Source organism: Rattus norvegicus, chromosome 14 (assembly GCF_036323735.1).
Source record: "Rattus norvegicus strain BN/NHsdMcwi chromosome 14, GRCr8, whole genome shotgun sequence".
In the NCBI taxonomy this organism is placed as follows: domain Eukaryota; kingdom Metazoa; phylum Chordata; class Mammalia; order Rodentia; family Muridae; genus Rattus; species Rattus norvegicus.
In genome coordinates this window covers 35,551,927-35,567,091 of record NC_086032.1, presented here as the reverse complement: position 1 = coordinate 35,567,091, position 15,165 = coordinate 35,551,927, and the positions used below count along the sequence as shown (strand labels likewise).

At 44.6% G+C, this 15,165-nt stretch overlaps 1 protein-coding gene and 1 non-coding gene across 2 annotated transcripts; both read left to right on the top strand.

Moving 5' to 3' along the window:
* The first annotated feature begins 7,966 nt into the window (after positions 1-7,966).
* Trnah-aug2 (transfer RNA histidin (anticodon AUG) 2) lies at positions 7,967-8,039 on the top strand. Its single transcript has one exon. It is a non-coding gene; the product is annotated as a tRNA-His (tRNA).
* A 1,168-nt stretch (positions 8,040-9,207) lies between these two features.
* Slc10a4 (solute carrier family 10, member 4) lies at positions 9,208-14,922 on the top strand. The gene is made up of 3 exons (NM_001008555.2): positions 9,208-9,931; positions 10,640-10,850; positions 14,050-14,922. Exons 1-3 carry the CDS (start codon positions 9,342-9,344, stop codon positions 14,560-14,562), a joined length of 1,314 nt encoding a protein of 437 aa, NP_001008555.2. The 5' UTR covers positions 9,208-9,341; the 3' UTR covers positions 14,563-14,922.
* Positions 14,923-15,165: the final 243 nt, after the last annotated feature.

Genomic DNA, 15,165 nt, shown 5'->3' with positions numbered 1-15,165 from the left:
AATTAATTAATTAATTAATTATTAATTTAATACTTGTGCACACAAATGTGTGTGCCAGAGCATAAATGTGGAGATCAAGAACAATCTTGGGAGTTGGTTCTCACCTTCTACCTTATTGAGGCAGCCCCCCCACCCTCCATCCCCGTCTCCCTGTCCCCCTTCCCCGTCCCTTCCTCCTCCCCCTCCTCTGCTCCCAGCTAACTGGCCCAGAATTTTCTGTCAGATTCTCGTGTCCATGCCTCCCACTTTACCATAGGAACGCTGGGATTTCATGCCTCTAAGCTTGCATGGCAAGTATTCTTAACCTACCGAGTCATATTCCTTTTAAATCTGTTCCCAGCTCCTTGTGGCCTGTGGCTCATCGGGATCTTAGAGGTAAATGTCCACCACTGCAAATATGCTGCACTGGAGATTCTAAGCCAATCTTGCCTTGCCGTCGTTCTCAGTTAACATGTGGCCTATCTTGCCTCCAGTGCAATGGCCTCCTCTAGCTGACCCTCGTCCCTGCATCCTTCCGGCTTCACTTCCGGCTTCACTTCCTGCTTGTTCTTCAGTCCTGACGCCGTCCACTTCTCCCGAAGCTCTGAGGTCCATTTTTCCTGGGCTTGAGTCTATATGGGTTATTCTCCTCCATAGGAAATGTAGCCAGTTTTCTGCTGTGAATAAAACTTAATCCCGTGCTCTTCCTTGACAATAAGGGTTCCGCATACTTCGCCCCCACCTTTCCTCTGCTTTACTCCGGCTGTGGCCATTCTGTGGACACTACATGGGTGGAAGTGGTGTTTTCATGACCCTGCCCCCACTGTTCATTCCTTGGAATGCCCTTGGCTGTTATATATACGAAATCCAGGAAGCGGTGGTTAAGAATACTTGGACTCTGAAGCAGGACTCAAACCCTATCACTTTCTCTATTGAACCTGAACATATGAAGTTTACCAAGGCAGATCTGGCATTGCGGTTAGCTGGACATTGAGAACAGTGAGCTCCTTAAGGGCTTGAGAGAATCTTCCATAGAATTTCTGTTCCCTCTCCTTCCACTGTTTCTATAATTCCACTGCCTAACAAAACGTTTAGTGATGAGTCTGTAGTACTGTAAGAAGAACTGTGGCAGAGTCTATGTCTGCTCATTATAGACAATTCCAAAGGCCGTAAAGTAATAGAAACATATAATCCTGGGCTACTTAAGCAATGCTTTGATCGTTTCAGATACTGTATACCATGGTGGTCCCGTAAGACAATATTGTCTGGTGATGTTGTAGCTGTCTTAGGTTGTGTAAAAATACTCTATAACCACATGAACTGTAGAGTGTATTGTGTAATGATACATTTCTCAGAATGCAATACATTGTTAAATAATGCAAGACTATAAAATATATATGTAAGTTATATGGTATATGAGCACACACATATAATTACCAAACATTTCAAAATTCAGAAGCTTTTTAGAAAAGTCATTTGTATTTGGCCAACTGTTAAGAAAAATACTTCAGTAAATATGGTAAAAAAAAATAGGACCATTTATTATTTATTTATTTATTTTAGTTCTCTTCTAAGTATTTATTTTTTAAAAAAATCTTTTTTGGTTGATGTATTTATCTTCTTTGTGTATGGGTATTTTGCTAGGATGTGTACTTGTGTTCCATATTCCCACTTGGTATTAGCAGAGGCCACTGTTTCTGTGAATGTCTGTGAACTGGAGTTACAGACAGTTGTGAGCCATCATGTGAATACTGGTCATTGAACCCAGGTTCTCTGGAAGAACAGTTACTGCTTTTAACCACTGAGTCAATCTCCAGCCCCAATTGAACCAATTTTTATTTGTCTTCTTACTGAGCCCTCAGTAATCCTCTCTTTAAATCTTTAAATACATTTTTATAGGAACGGAGAGAGAAAGCAGGGCCCATCTATCTCTGCCTTCCCATGGTCAATGTTTTGTACTAACCAGAGGAATGGGAGCAGTGATGGACAGGTGCCAGGGAGTGGCACTGGTAGAATGGGAACAATGATGGACAGGTGACAGGGAGTAGCACTGGTAGAATGGGAACAGTGATGGACAGGTGCCAGGGAGTGACATTGGTAGGCAATAACTGAAAGCAGCTCTTGAATGGCAAGGTAAATCCTGAGAGTAAGAAGAGATGCAGAAGGTATAAAAATGACCAAACCACATGAAACCAGTGTTCTATACAATTTCCCAGCAAAAAGGAGGGGGTCAAAATGTGCTTCTGTGATTCACGTCATACAAACAGAGAAGTCTCAATAAGAAAAAGTGACCTTTGTGTATATTGAAGACAACATTTCCATGATAGCTTAGTGATTAAGAGCAGATGATCCTTTTCCAGAGCACCTAACTTCTGTTCCCAGTGCCCATGCTGGGTGGCTCATAACCACCCACAACTCAGCTTTAAGGAGTTCACTCCTTCTTTTGACCTCTGAGGACATGCAACCACATGGCCTAAATTAATATATATTAATATATAAATTCATATATATGTGTGTGTATAAGTAATAAAATAATAATAGTAGTAATAATAATAATAAATTTTGGTGGTACATGCCTTTAATCTCAGTACCCTGGAGACAGGAATAAGGAGGACTCTAAGAGTTTGCAACCAGCCTGATCTATACAACAAGGTCAAGGTTATGTAATGAGATTCTGTCTTGACAGAAATGTTAATTCCTTTCCTCCTTTGTATAGAGCAACAGAATATAAAACAAACCAATTCAAGATCCTCAGTGGAGTCAGTTTTAGACAGATGTAATATTTTACTAGTAAGCCTTGAAAATATCAGTGGACATTTTCTGTATATGTTTGTGCCAAACACATCTTTCACTTTAATATCCTGCTGGGGCTTTGTTTTTGCTGGTCAGTTTATCAGATAACAGATCCTTCTCCTTCCCATCTTCCTTCTTTCCCTCCCTCCTTTCCTTTCTCCCTTTCTGTCTCTCTCTATCTCTCTCTGTCTTTCTATCTCTCTCTCTCTCTCTCTCTCTCTCTCTCTCTCTCTCTCTCTGAGGTATGGTCTCATCTCACTATTTAGCTCTTGCTGGCCTGGAACTAGCTATGTAGACCAGGCCAGCCTTGAATTAACAGAAATCTTCTGGCCTTTGCTTCCTGAGTGGTGCTGGGATTAAAGGTATGCACCATGCCCAGTCAACAAGATTCTGTGCTATTTGAAAGGTAGTTATATGAAGGCCCTAGAAAATTCCGCCATAATGTTGAATCAAGATCAGGTTGAAATGTTAGGTTAAAATATAGGTGAAAGCAAGAATGGGCTAATTGAGCAACAGAAGACTAGCAGAGAGGGAAAGAACAAACTAATCTTATTTAAAATATACACACTTGCTCTTACCTCACTGTTTAAGACCGAGGGCTCCTCTCACACACACTTGAAGATAAAGGAGATCTGGGTTCAATAGCATCTCTATTGATGGTTCAGGGCAAGTACAAATGCATCTCACAGAGTCTGAAGCTTTAAAAAGGAGCAGGGAAAGGTTCTGAAAGCAACCTCTGATATGGGAAATGTAATGGGAGATCGATGCCCGCTGATAGCCGTGCTACAACTTCCGTGGGGTTACAACTTCTGTGGGCCCTGCTGTTTCTATTGCCAGCGTCCCTTTTTCCTCCCGCTAACAGCATTCAACATTCCACCGCCTGTATGAAACCCCATGGCTGCTTCTGAGTCTTCTGTCTTGAGGGATGAAGCTTGAGTAGGAATGTCTGTTTCCTGGCCACTGGATTGATTTAGGAAAACTCTAGCTCCCTTGCTTGGACCAAATGAACCCTTGGGGGAGACTACAGGGAAGAAGCAATGAGTCTTGCTGTGCTACATCTGAGCTGGCAGCACACCGCGGAGACTTCCTGGGACCCTCTAGAGACGGTGTAAGTGCAAATGAAGACACACAGAACTGGAGAATGGAAAGAGGGTCTTCATCCTAACTCCGAGGTCCAGCCACATACATGAGTCATCATTTCCATGAGTCAATGATCTCTTTACAGGTTAAACCGATTTGAGTCAGAATTCCTGGCACTTCACCTGAAATAACCCTCATTTTTAAAATGTCCAGACATTTAAATATGTATATATGCCTCCCAAATGCATATATATTTTGGAATTTACTAGCATGTATATATACACATATATCTAAATATTATATATTTATGCATATATGTATATACATATGTATACATACATACAGACAGACAGACAGACCTACAGACATACATATATTTGTGGGCTTATTGCATTTTAATTTTTTACTTCAAATAGTAGTTTTTTTCTCCTCCTCCTCCTTCTCCCATTAATCATTCTTCTAAATGTCTTGGGCTCTCCTAGGAGTCAGGAAATGCAGTGATCCACTCCCCCAAAACAAAACAAAAGCACAGACACAGAAAAGCACACTTAGCACTTTAGTTGAGTCCCAGGTTTGTTCATGGGGCTGGAGAGATGGCTCAATGGTTAAAAGCAAGTGCTGCTTTTTCAGAGAACCTGGGTTTGGTTCCCAGCACCCACATCAGGTGTCTCATGATTGTTTATAACTCCAGCCCAAGGGATCTGATACCTTCTGTCCTTCAAGGGCACCTCCATGGGTGTAAAACACAAAAACTTACCCTGGTGCACACACATACACATAAAGAAACATAATGCAAATTAAAAATAAGGAACTCTGGCTGTCGAGATGGGGTGGTTTCTCCACGGTAGAACACTTGTCGGTATGCACAATGTGCCAGGCACTGGGTTTGATCTCAGGTACTGCAAATAAGGAGCTCCAGTTCCAAAGTATGGTACTGAGTGTCTGCACAACAATATCCTGATTACTGCCTCTTAGTTCATGGCAGTGCATTTAGAAGGAAGCATTGGCATCAGATAGTGTGTGGTAGGTGTGTGTCTCACTATTCGTGAGCCTTGCAAGCGTCTCATGACGTCCCATGTAAGGTGAGGTGAGAGGCTCACTGGATGCTCATGTAGTCTTCACGTTTGTTTTCAATTCCCCTACTGTTTCCTCGGGATAAACCCCTGAAGAGAGAATTCTCAGGTCAAGGGGATACACATTTGTAGGACAGGTCTCATCTACCGCCAAGTTTTCTTCTAGAAAAGAAAGACTGGCCCTGGGTTCGGTCCCCAGCCCCGAAAAAAAAAAAAACAAAAAAAACAAACAAAAAAAAAAAAAAAAAAAAAAAAAGACTGACCGGATGCGGCGTGTGGAGTTGGTTGCAGCACACCCCCACTCCACCACATAATCCTAGTCATTTGAATCTTTCCCAGCATTAAGAAGATGTCCTCTGATTGTTACAATTTGATTTATTTGTTTGTAAGCACGTGGGAGTGTTTTCTGTAAGTACAACTATTTGCATTCCTTCTTGCGATCTGTGTGTATTCCTAGCACGTACTTTTTTTTCCCCTGCTGCCCTTTCAGTGTTTTCCCATTGGTGGCTATTGAACCCAAGCCTTGCGCATGAGCAATAAGCATTTCGTTACTGACTAGTTGCTGGCACCGCATTCTTAATAATATGGAAAAGTGCCTTGTAAATACTGGTGTTAGCTTTTGGCTTTATACACTCTGAAAGTGTTTTTCTTGTTTCATAATTTTCTTTTGATCTTTTAAAAGTGTGGTTTCATTATATCAAAATTTAAAGTTTTCAGATAGCTATATCTAACAAGGGTTAAAGCCTCTGACCTCTACTTCTTGCTTTAGTAAAATGGCTTTCGACCTTTGTAATGCTACGACCCTTTAATACAGTTCCTTAGGTCGTGATGACCCCCAATCATAAAATTATTTTCATTGCTACTTTATAGCTGTAACTTTGCTACTGGTATGAATTATAATATAACAGTACCTGTGTTTTCCAATGATCTCAGGCAGCACCTGTGAAATGTTTGTTCAACACTCAAAGGGATCGAGACCCACAGGTTGACAACCGCTGGTTCAGACGATGCTCCCTGTTCAGATAAAATTTTGTAGTTATTTTCCTTGTGTTTTGTTTTATGGTTGTCATTATTAGTATTAATAGTCAATTTTCCTAGGATTAGTTTGGGGACAAGCTGTGATAAGACTTTCCACTACACATACTCTAGAATGCTTTCCAAGTTCTGTGTATTATTTGTCCATTTTAAGTGTTCTCTCTCCTGGGGTGGACCAGGCATTGCTGGCTTTGAAAGGGAACAGTGGTCATGGAGGTTGTGAAATGACCTAAGCCAGTTTACCACTGATGTTGTACCTAATGCTCAGCTGTGTCCCCCGATCCTGGAGGTCCCCTCGGCAGTGGGAGGTCAGAAGAGTACAGTAGGCAGGAGCACCACTTCCCTTTGCCTTAACAGCAGCCACTGCAGGAGAAACGACCACAGGTCTGGAGGGTCCCCGTAGCCCCCACAGTTACAGGCTGAGCAGGATCCTGGCGTTTCTCATTTCTATCCAGCACTTTCTGTTTCTATTCTTCATTCACTGTACAAACTGCCTCCCAGATTTCTCCCCAAGCCCTAAGAGGAGCTGGCTTGGTCTGCCTGTAATGACTGCTTATTTGATTTGTGGGTTTTAATATCTTTACAATGAGGAGGGGCCATTCTAAGCAAACAGGCTTGATGGGAGCCTCAGCTGGATCCTTTACTGTGTGTGTTCTTAGCTCGTCTCAAGCCCAGAGCTTAAGAGCATTAAAAAAACAAAAAAAAAAAAAAAACCTCTGTTAGTGACCTTTCTATCACTATAACAAAACACCCAAGATATTCAACTTACAAAGAGAAGAGGTTCATTTTGTTTCATAATTTTGGAGGTTTTAGGACTAAGCAATCAGTCCATGATTGCTTAACTGTATTGCTTTGGGACATCTGGTGAGGTGCACATTGGGGTGGAAACACACACAGTGGTCAAGCTGTTTGTTTGTCTCATGGCCAGGAATCAAAACAGAGTGAGCAGGGACTGGGATTTCACAGTTCCCTCTCACGAGTTCTCTCACTGACAAAGAGCTTCCAACAGGACCCACCCCTTAGTGGTCCCACAGTCTTCAAAATAATTCTGGATTGGGACTGAGCATTTAGCATTTAGGCTTTTGGGGCCATTCAAGACTTCAACTACAGCTGGCCCTCATAGGGCCGCCCTGGTCCTGTGATAAAATGGCATCACCGATAGGATGTATTCAAGAGGAGCACATCTCATCACACGTCTTTAACCTCATATAGGTCTTGAAAACTAGATTATCTCTCATTACAACCCCTGTTCTTCAGAGCTTTACACATGGAAATGCATCTTGTTTGAGTTTAGTTTGTTAGGACATACTGTGTTCTTAAATGTTTGCTGAAGTTCTAACCTCCCTGAATTAACCCTACGGTGGAGAAGCAGAAGATCATGTGCACTTCAGTACATGTACGGTAGGATTTTAGACTAATTTTTCATACACTCTACCATTTCCATGAGACTTGGGGAGGAAGAAAAGCAAAGACAGGGGCTCACAGTATCACCCTGTCTCTCTGGGAAGGGTTGGGAATCCTTTCTGGTGAGGAAGAATTCACTCTGTCCTGGTTTTGCTCAGCAAGAACAGCCTGGACCCTGACTGTAGGCTAGACATTCTCACGCGGCTGTCAACTGACTGTCACTGCAGTAATTCCTCCAGGGACACTCACACCTCCTTAGGAGATACTCTCTGTGGAGAGAAGATCCTTTCCTCTGACACGGCTGGAGTGATGGGCTTCACATTGCTGGCGTTCTGTTCCTATAAACTCTGATGTGATTTGTGTGAGGATTAGTCTGTCTGCGGGCAAGCATCTCTATACTTTGTTTCTGTCCAGTCCTCTGATCCCAGTGCTGGGACTTTTATTACAACACTTCATAAATCTGTAGCCATGGAAATGTCTTCTCCTTGCCTGCCATTGACTTCTTTTAAATTTTTAAAATCGTTATAAACTTTTATATATATGTATATATATATAATCTTGCAAATAAATAAAAATTCACACACCAAAAACAAAACAGGGGGTTGGGGATTTAGCTCAGTGGTAGAGCGCTTGCCTATGAAGCGCAAGGCCCTGGGTTCGATCCCCAGCTCCAAAAAAAAAGAACCAAAAAAAAAAAAAAAAAAAAAAAAACCAGACCCAAAGTCTATACTACCTAGTTAGTTAGAATGGGCATTTGCAATGGCAATGAGGCTGACCATAACACCCTTAACATTCATTTTTTTCATGGAGACTTTTCTCAGCCCAGCTTCACAAGGAGGTGGAGATTGAGCCAGGTAGGGGTGGGGGTATCCTAGCTCTGTCTGTAAGAATCAGGTATGACACAGAAGGAGAGCTGGCTGGCAGCAAGTCATTGAATGTTTTCAGTATAGGGACTGGAGAGGATTCAAGGTTCCTAACCAGAGACACTGCAAATGTGTGCCAATGGCTCTCATCTGATCATTAGCACTGTGTGTGTGATTAAAATGTTATGCCACACACAATAGATATGTACAATTGCAATGTATCAAAGATAAATGGAATTCGTAGACAGAGAATGGAGCCCATGGGTTTGCCCTGGCTCTGAAACAGCGTCAGGCTAAAAAAAACACCCCATGATCATCATTATAGCTTTTTACTCTTATTCTGAACATAAAAAGCTTAACACTTTCGTTAGCAGATTCAAGCCAGAGACACGTGCCGCTTCCAGACTGGTTCACAGGAAGCCTGCTCCCTCTGTGAGTAGGGCTGCGGGCTATTTAAACTATTTATGTATATGACTTTTAGATACATGCATACGCTTCTTTTTCTCCATTCGATGAGTCCGGCCCTCTAAATTTCATTACCGAAGAGGCCGGGTTCTGGTGCGCAGCTGCTGGGCAGAGTGACTAAAGATAATTGTGTTCTGTGTGTTTGGAGAAGCTGGGAAAAGCCTTGACATTGTTTTCATCATTAAAAAAAAAGATAAATGTTTAGGGAGTTACGTTCAACAGGACTTGACAAGTTTATACATATATTCAATTCTCACACGGGACTTTATGTTCAAATTTAAAGCATTTGAGCTAGAAAAAAAAATACTTTCAAAAGAAAAAGAGGCAGGGCCATCAGAGAATTTGATGGGCAGCCAGGCTTGGTCTTCTCCGCCCTCTTGGGCTTTGTTGGGTCTTTGTTCCGCCCCTGGCTGCACTGGTACAGAACCACTTAGCTGTGATTAAAAGGAGGGGACCCGGCGGCAGGGCGGGGCCTGCGGGGCGGGCGGGCGGCGACAGGGCTGCGCGGCGCGCGCAGTGCCAGCTGCCGGGCAGCATGCACACGGGAGCGACGACCGGCCCGCCGCACCGACGCCGCGGGGACGCTTGACCGGACAGACAGGTTGAAGCCGAGGATAGCCCCTGCAGACCGCGCCTCGGCGACAGCGCCATGGACGGCCTGGACAACACCACCCTGCTCCTTGCCCCGTCCTCGCTGCTGCCTGACAACCTCACCCTGTCGCCTAACGCCAGCAGCACGAGCGCCAGCACCCTCTCGCCTCTGCCTGTCACTTCCAGTCCCAGTCCCGGGCTCAGCCTCGCTCCGACTCCGAGCATCGGCTTCAGTCCCGACTTGACCCCGACTCCAGAGCCCACGAGCAGCAGCCTCGCGGGCGGCGTGGCAGGCCAGGACTCCTCCACCTTTCCCCGGCCCTGGATCCCCCACGAGCCCCCATTCTGGGACACGCCGCTCAACCACGGGCTGAACGTGTTCGTGGGCGCCGCCTTGTGCATCACCATGCTGGGCCTGGGCTGTACCGTGGACGTGAACCACTTCGGAGCGCACGTCCGGCGGCCGGTGGGCGCTCTGCTGGCTGCTCTCTGCCAGTTCGGCTTCTTGCCGCTGCTCGCCTTCTTGCTGGCCCTCGCCTTCAAGCTGGATGAGGTGGCCGCGGTGGCCGTACTCCTGTGTGGCTGCTGTCCCGGTGGAAATCTCTCCAATCTCATGTCCTTGCTGGTGGATGGTGACATGAATCTCAGGTATGGCCTCTTACTCACCCCAACCCATAGCATTCACACCAAGAGGAGTGAATGTGCTGGAGGTCTTTGCGTTGAAGCCCTGAGGAAGAAGGGTGGACAGGTTGGGGGTGGGGATATGGAGGCTTGGCTTTGAAATCCTGGTGGACGTTTAAAGATTGTGTGTCAATGGGGGGAGATCTAGACCGGGACCTGGCTGCTTAAAGGCCCTAGGGTTTCACGCACAGCCCCTTCCTGGAGGGACCGGGTCTTAGCTCACATCTCCAGTAACTGGAAGACAAAGAGAAGGGAGAAGTCAAAAGCTAGGTCTTGAAGGAAGTGCAAAAAAAGCAAAGCAAGACTGTAGTCCCATAAGGAAAATCATCTCGAGAACGCAACATAATCGAGTTTAATCCAACAAGTAGCATTGCCAGCTTCCGCGCCGCAGGCTATTTGGTAGGGTTAAAAGAAAAGGGTTTTTTCCTGTCCTCACAGTTACCCGGTTTCCAGGATGACGCCCGAGGCAGCTGTCCTGGGTCCTGCATTCTAGGTCATTGTCTTGCCTGGGATTCACGTTTCTACTGAGACGGGATAAAATAGGTTCTCTGCAGACTTCAACCCTGAGGCTTACAGCGCCCCCACCTCCCTCCCTGGGCTGTGTGACGGGTAAGAGAAGACGTGGCTGACTGTGGCTCAGAGCCCTTTCTGATTTCTGCTTGTACCTTTTTGCAGTATCATCATGACCATTTCTTCCACACTCCTGGCCCTGGTGTTGATGCCCCTCTGCCTCTGGATCTACAGCCGGGCTTGGATCAATACCCCTCTGGTGCAGTTACTCCCCCTAGGGGCCGTCACCCTGACTCTCTGCAGCACTCTCATCCCTATTGGGCTGGGCGTCTTCATTCGCTACAAGTACAACCGGGTGGCTGACTACATCGTGAAGGTAGGCTCTCTCTTCTCTAATCAGAGTCTGGTCTCTAAAGAGTGGTAGACAATGCTAGGAAGTTTGGAAAGCAAGGAAGGGAAACAAAGGACTTTCAGGGACACACTTAGGTTTATGTGACAAGTCTGACGTGGGAAATTCCTAGGAGAATATCTCTAAGTCACAGCTCAAGTTGAGAAAAAAGATGCAAATTATAAACTCGGTGCTCAGGGGCTGAGCCAGGAGGGTCTGGAGTTTGAAACCAGCCTGGGCTACAAAGCAGGACCTTGTCTTGACTACTACCTGGTAGGTGGTAAGCCCTCTGAAAATTAACAACAGTGCATGAAATCTTTTAGCAATCACTGAGGGGATGCACTTCTGGGGGCACAATGTGGACAAATGGCAAACATTGCTATATGCCTATAATCCTGGCACTCAGGAGGCAGAAGCAGGCAGATCACTGAGTTCGGGGCCAGCCTGGTCTGCAGAGTGAGTTCCAGCCCAGCCAGAGCTACATAGTGAGACCCTGTCCCAAAACAAACTAAAGCACAGCACGGCGAGCACTTCCCACAAACTGAATAGTACCAATATTCAGAGCAGATTAAATAAAAGTATTCACAATGTTTTATAATGCATTAGTGTGTTTTCAAGAGTGGAACTCTAATTCAGAGGAAACAAAAGTACCCTTAAATAGCTCAATTAAAAATCGAAATTAGCAAAATAATATTGTCAATCTAATAGAATATACAGAATGTTGGCCTTAAAGCACAAAACAAAACCAGGTCCTGGATAGAGTAAATTATGTTGTCATTTCTAAACCTGTGTATCTTTTTTTCTTCCCTGTTGCATTATTTTATGTGTTTTTAAAGTTAATAAGATGTGAGGGATTACTGTTACTAGACAAGATTTCTAGGGGGTGGACAGACAGGCTAGTGGTTAGGAGCTCTGGCTGCTCTTCGGGAGGACCCAGCTTCAATTCCCATCACCCACATGTCAGCTCACAGCTGTCTGTAACTCCAGTTCCAGGGGATCTGACACCTTCACCCAGACACACATGCAGGGAACACACCAATGCACATAACGTAGAATGAATGAATGAATGAATGAATGAATGAATAAATAAATAAATAAATAAAACTAAAATATTTCTGACATTGATTTATTTTTAAAACATATTTTAGCAGCACATAGTTTTCAATAGTTTGCCAGAGAATATTAATTTCACTTCTTTTGAAAAATCAAAACAGCGAAAACATAAAGAGAATGCTCATTTCAGGAAGCAAGATAACTGAAATGCATAGCTAACGAAAGTGCAAAGCCAAGTTCCCTTAGGTTAAAGAAGGAGCCATTTCTATGTTACAGTTATGGAGACGAATATACAGAATCTTTTGTGGTTGTTGTATTACTTTTATTAACTTATTTTCTACTCATACAGAGGAACCAACTTTCCCTAGGAAGAGAAGTAGAGGGCTCAACTCTGCGCACAGATTTGGCTCTCAGTGAAAGAAGTCCTATACGATAATCAATACAGGATTTAAGAAACACGCACTTATACCGTATCCCCACAGATGGTCCAGATAAATTTAGTCAGCACAGCCATCCACCTGTGCTTTGCAAGACCTTGGCGTGAGCTCAGTGCTCTCCCAAGCTCAGTGCTCCCCCAAGCTCAGTGTTCCCTCAAGCACACTGCTCCCCAAATGACTTTATTCATCTTTCTTTTCTTTCTCCGTCTTCTTCTTTTTCCTTTTTTTAATTGGATTTTTTTCATCTTTTTTTTTTTTTTTTTTAGCGCTGAGGCCTGAACCCAGGACCTTGCTAGGCAAGCCCTCTACCACTGAGCTAAATCCCCAACCCCTAAATGGATTTTTTTTATTTACATTTCAAATGTTATCCCCTTTCCCGGTTTCCTGTCCATAAACCCCGTATCCCATCCTCCCTCCCCCTTCTTCTATGAGGGTGTTCCCCCTCCTCAACCACCTCCCTTTCCTGCCTTCCCGCCCTGACATTCTTTTTTTAAGCTCTTAAATGGCTTAAAGGAACTTTGTAGCTAGCATCCTCAGAATGAAGAACTGGATTTCCTGTCAGTGCCTTCAATATGATACACTTTGGAAATTAATAAAAGTGTTGCTTTGCTGACCGTAGCTCTCTGCCAGTGTGCATATGCTTTTATATACCTTAGGAAGATATTTCAGTATCTCTTTGAGTAGAATTTTTGACCAGCCAAAATACATTTTAATTTTTAAAAGAGCACATCCCAGGGACTCCAGAGGAATTGACTCTCTGGTCCGCTCCCTCAGAGAGGCAGAATTACGCTCAGGATCTTGGATCCCTGTTGCACTCACGGAAAAGAGCAACTTGACTATGCATCTGAAGGGCCTGGGGGATTTGGATGTCTTCCTCGTATTTGTGCATCCTCTTTCACTTGGATGAGAGACACGTGCAGACAGATTGTCAGCAACGCACGTTTGACCCAGTCAGTAGCAACATACCTAAAACCTCGCTATTGTAAAACACCCTAAGAATCGAGAGAAACTTACAGTCAGAGATTTTTTTCAGGGACGAATCAAGGAGCAGAGTTGCAGAATTTCAGAGAATTCATCATATCTTACACTTTGCTCTAATCTAATGAATTGATAATTGTTCCCACCTGCACTTTGAAGGTTGAAAATATCCTAGACTAAGTTAATTTTTATTGTAAATGCTAGCAGCCTTTTATTTCTGGTGTGAAATGAGAACTGATTTCATGTGGAAAGCACATGGTTCAGGAGAGGTAAAAACTACGTTGTCCGGTCTAGTCCTGAGACCATAGCTGGGTTCTTGGGCTCAATGCTAGCTGCTCCATTTGAAAGAAGCATGGTAATAAACCGAACACACACAAACAGCACTAAACATCGTATGATCAAGGCCAAGAGGCTGAGGGACAGTCCACTAGAAACAGCAACCTTCCCCTGATCTCTGGTTTATCATTTCGAAGATTTTCTTCTGAATGAGTAGATTGTCTTTATGTCCTCCCATCCAAGGCAAGTGCTAGAGCCCAGAGAAGCCGCTGGATATCGAGCTAGCCCTCCAAGCAGCGATGTCTTAGATGGAGCTTCAGGTTTTGGACATGGTCTGTCAATGATCTCCGCTTTGCTTCCGAGGTTAGAATGGGTGTGTAGCTTGCCCAGATTCCTCCCGGGTGATGTTATTGCTGACGGTTGCCTATCTGTTTTCTTACCAGGTTTCCCTGTGCTCTCTGCTCGTGACTCTGGTGGTTCTCTTCATAATGACCGGCACCATGTTAGGACCCGAACTGCTGGCAAGCATCCCTGCAGCCGTTTATGTGGTGGCCATTTTTATGCCTCTGGCGGGCTATGCCTCGGGTTATGGCTTAGCTACCCTCTTCCACCTTCCACCCAACTGCAAGAGAACTGTGTGCCTGGAGACCGGAAGTCAGAACGTGCAGCTCTGTACCGCGATTCTCAAACTGGCCTTCCCCCCGCGCTTCATAGGCAGCATGTACATGTTCCCTTTGCTTTACGCTCTCTTCCAGTCAGCGGAAGCAGGGGTGTTCGTTTTAATATACAAAATGTACGGAAGCGAGATACTGCACAAGCGAGAGGCCCTGGATGAAGATGATGACACAGATATCTCTTATAAGAAACTAAAAGAGGAGGAGCTGGCAGACACCTCCTATGGCACCGTGGGGACAGATGACTTAGTGTTGATGGAAACCACCCAGACTTCCCTCTGAACGGGGAGATGCCCAGGAGTCTCCATTTGGCTGAAATACCACTTTGTGACCATGGTAGTGCGTATGGGTCCCATCCAGGATAAGGATGGGTTGGCGTTTCCTGTAACAGATTCGATCTTCCCACTGTAATGTTGCACCTCAGTATTAACCGTGTGTTTTTATAACCCATCAGTGTCCCAATGTTGCTTTCACCTGGATCAGCTAGACTGCCGCCGCTTCCTCTGCTCGAGTGTGCTGTTTGCTCTTGTCTGTCTGTTTTGCCCATTCCACCAGCATCGCTACAGAGGGGGTGGGAGGGGAGGGAAGGGGCTGGAAATGTAGATGTCTGGTGCATACATGAGTAAAATTGTAAAACAGAAACACGGGCTTGCTCAACTCACAAACACCCGATTATATTCAATGCTGGTCTGTATTGAGTAAAGTCCAAAAGGGGTCAGAGAAACTGCAGGATGGCATTTCGTCGTCAAGCCACTATCAAACCAGAGAAAAACATATTGATGTATGTGACTACTTGATCTAGTATCTATTGTTAATGGACATCACCATTGTCCAGGGATGAAGGCATTTACCCCCTCCGCCCCCATACGTTTCCTATATTTGTAT

What these genes read in the sequence shown, in the direction of transcription:
- Slc10a4 (NM_001008555.2), top strand. Translation starts at nt 9,342, where the DNA reads ATGGACGGCCTGGACAACACCACCCTGCTCCTTGCCCCGTCCTCGCTG. An exon ending in GATGGTGACATGAATCTCAG is followed by an intron (nt 9,932 to 10,639) that starts GTATGGCCTCTT and finishes ACCTTTTTGCAG; the next exon opens with TATCATCATGACCATTTCTT. An exon ending in TGGCTGACTACATCGTGAAG is followed by an intron (nt 10,851 to 14,049) that starts GTAGGCTCTCTC and finishes TTTTCTTACCAG; the next exon opens with GTTTCCCTGTGCTCTCTGCT.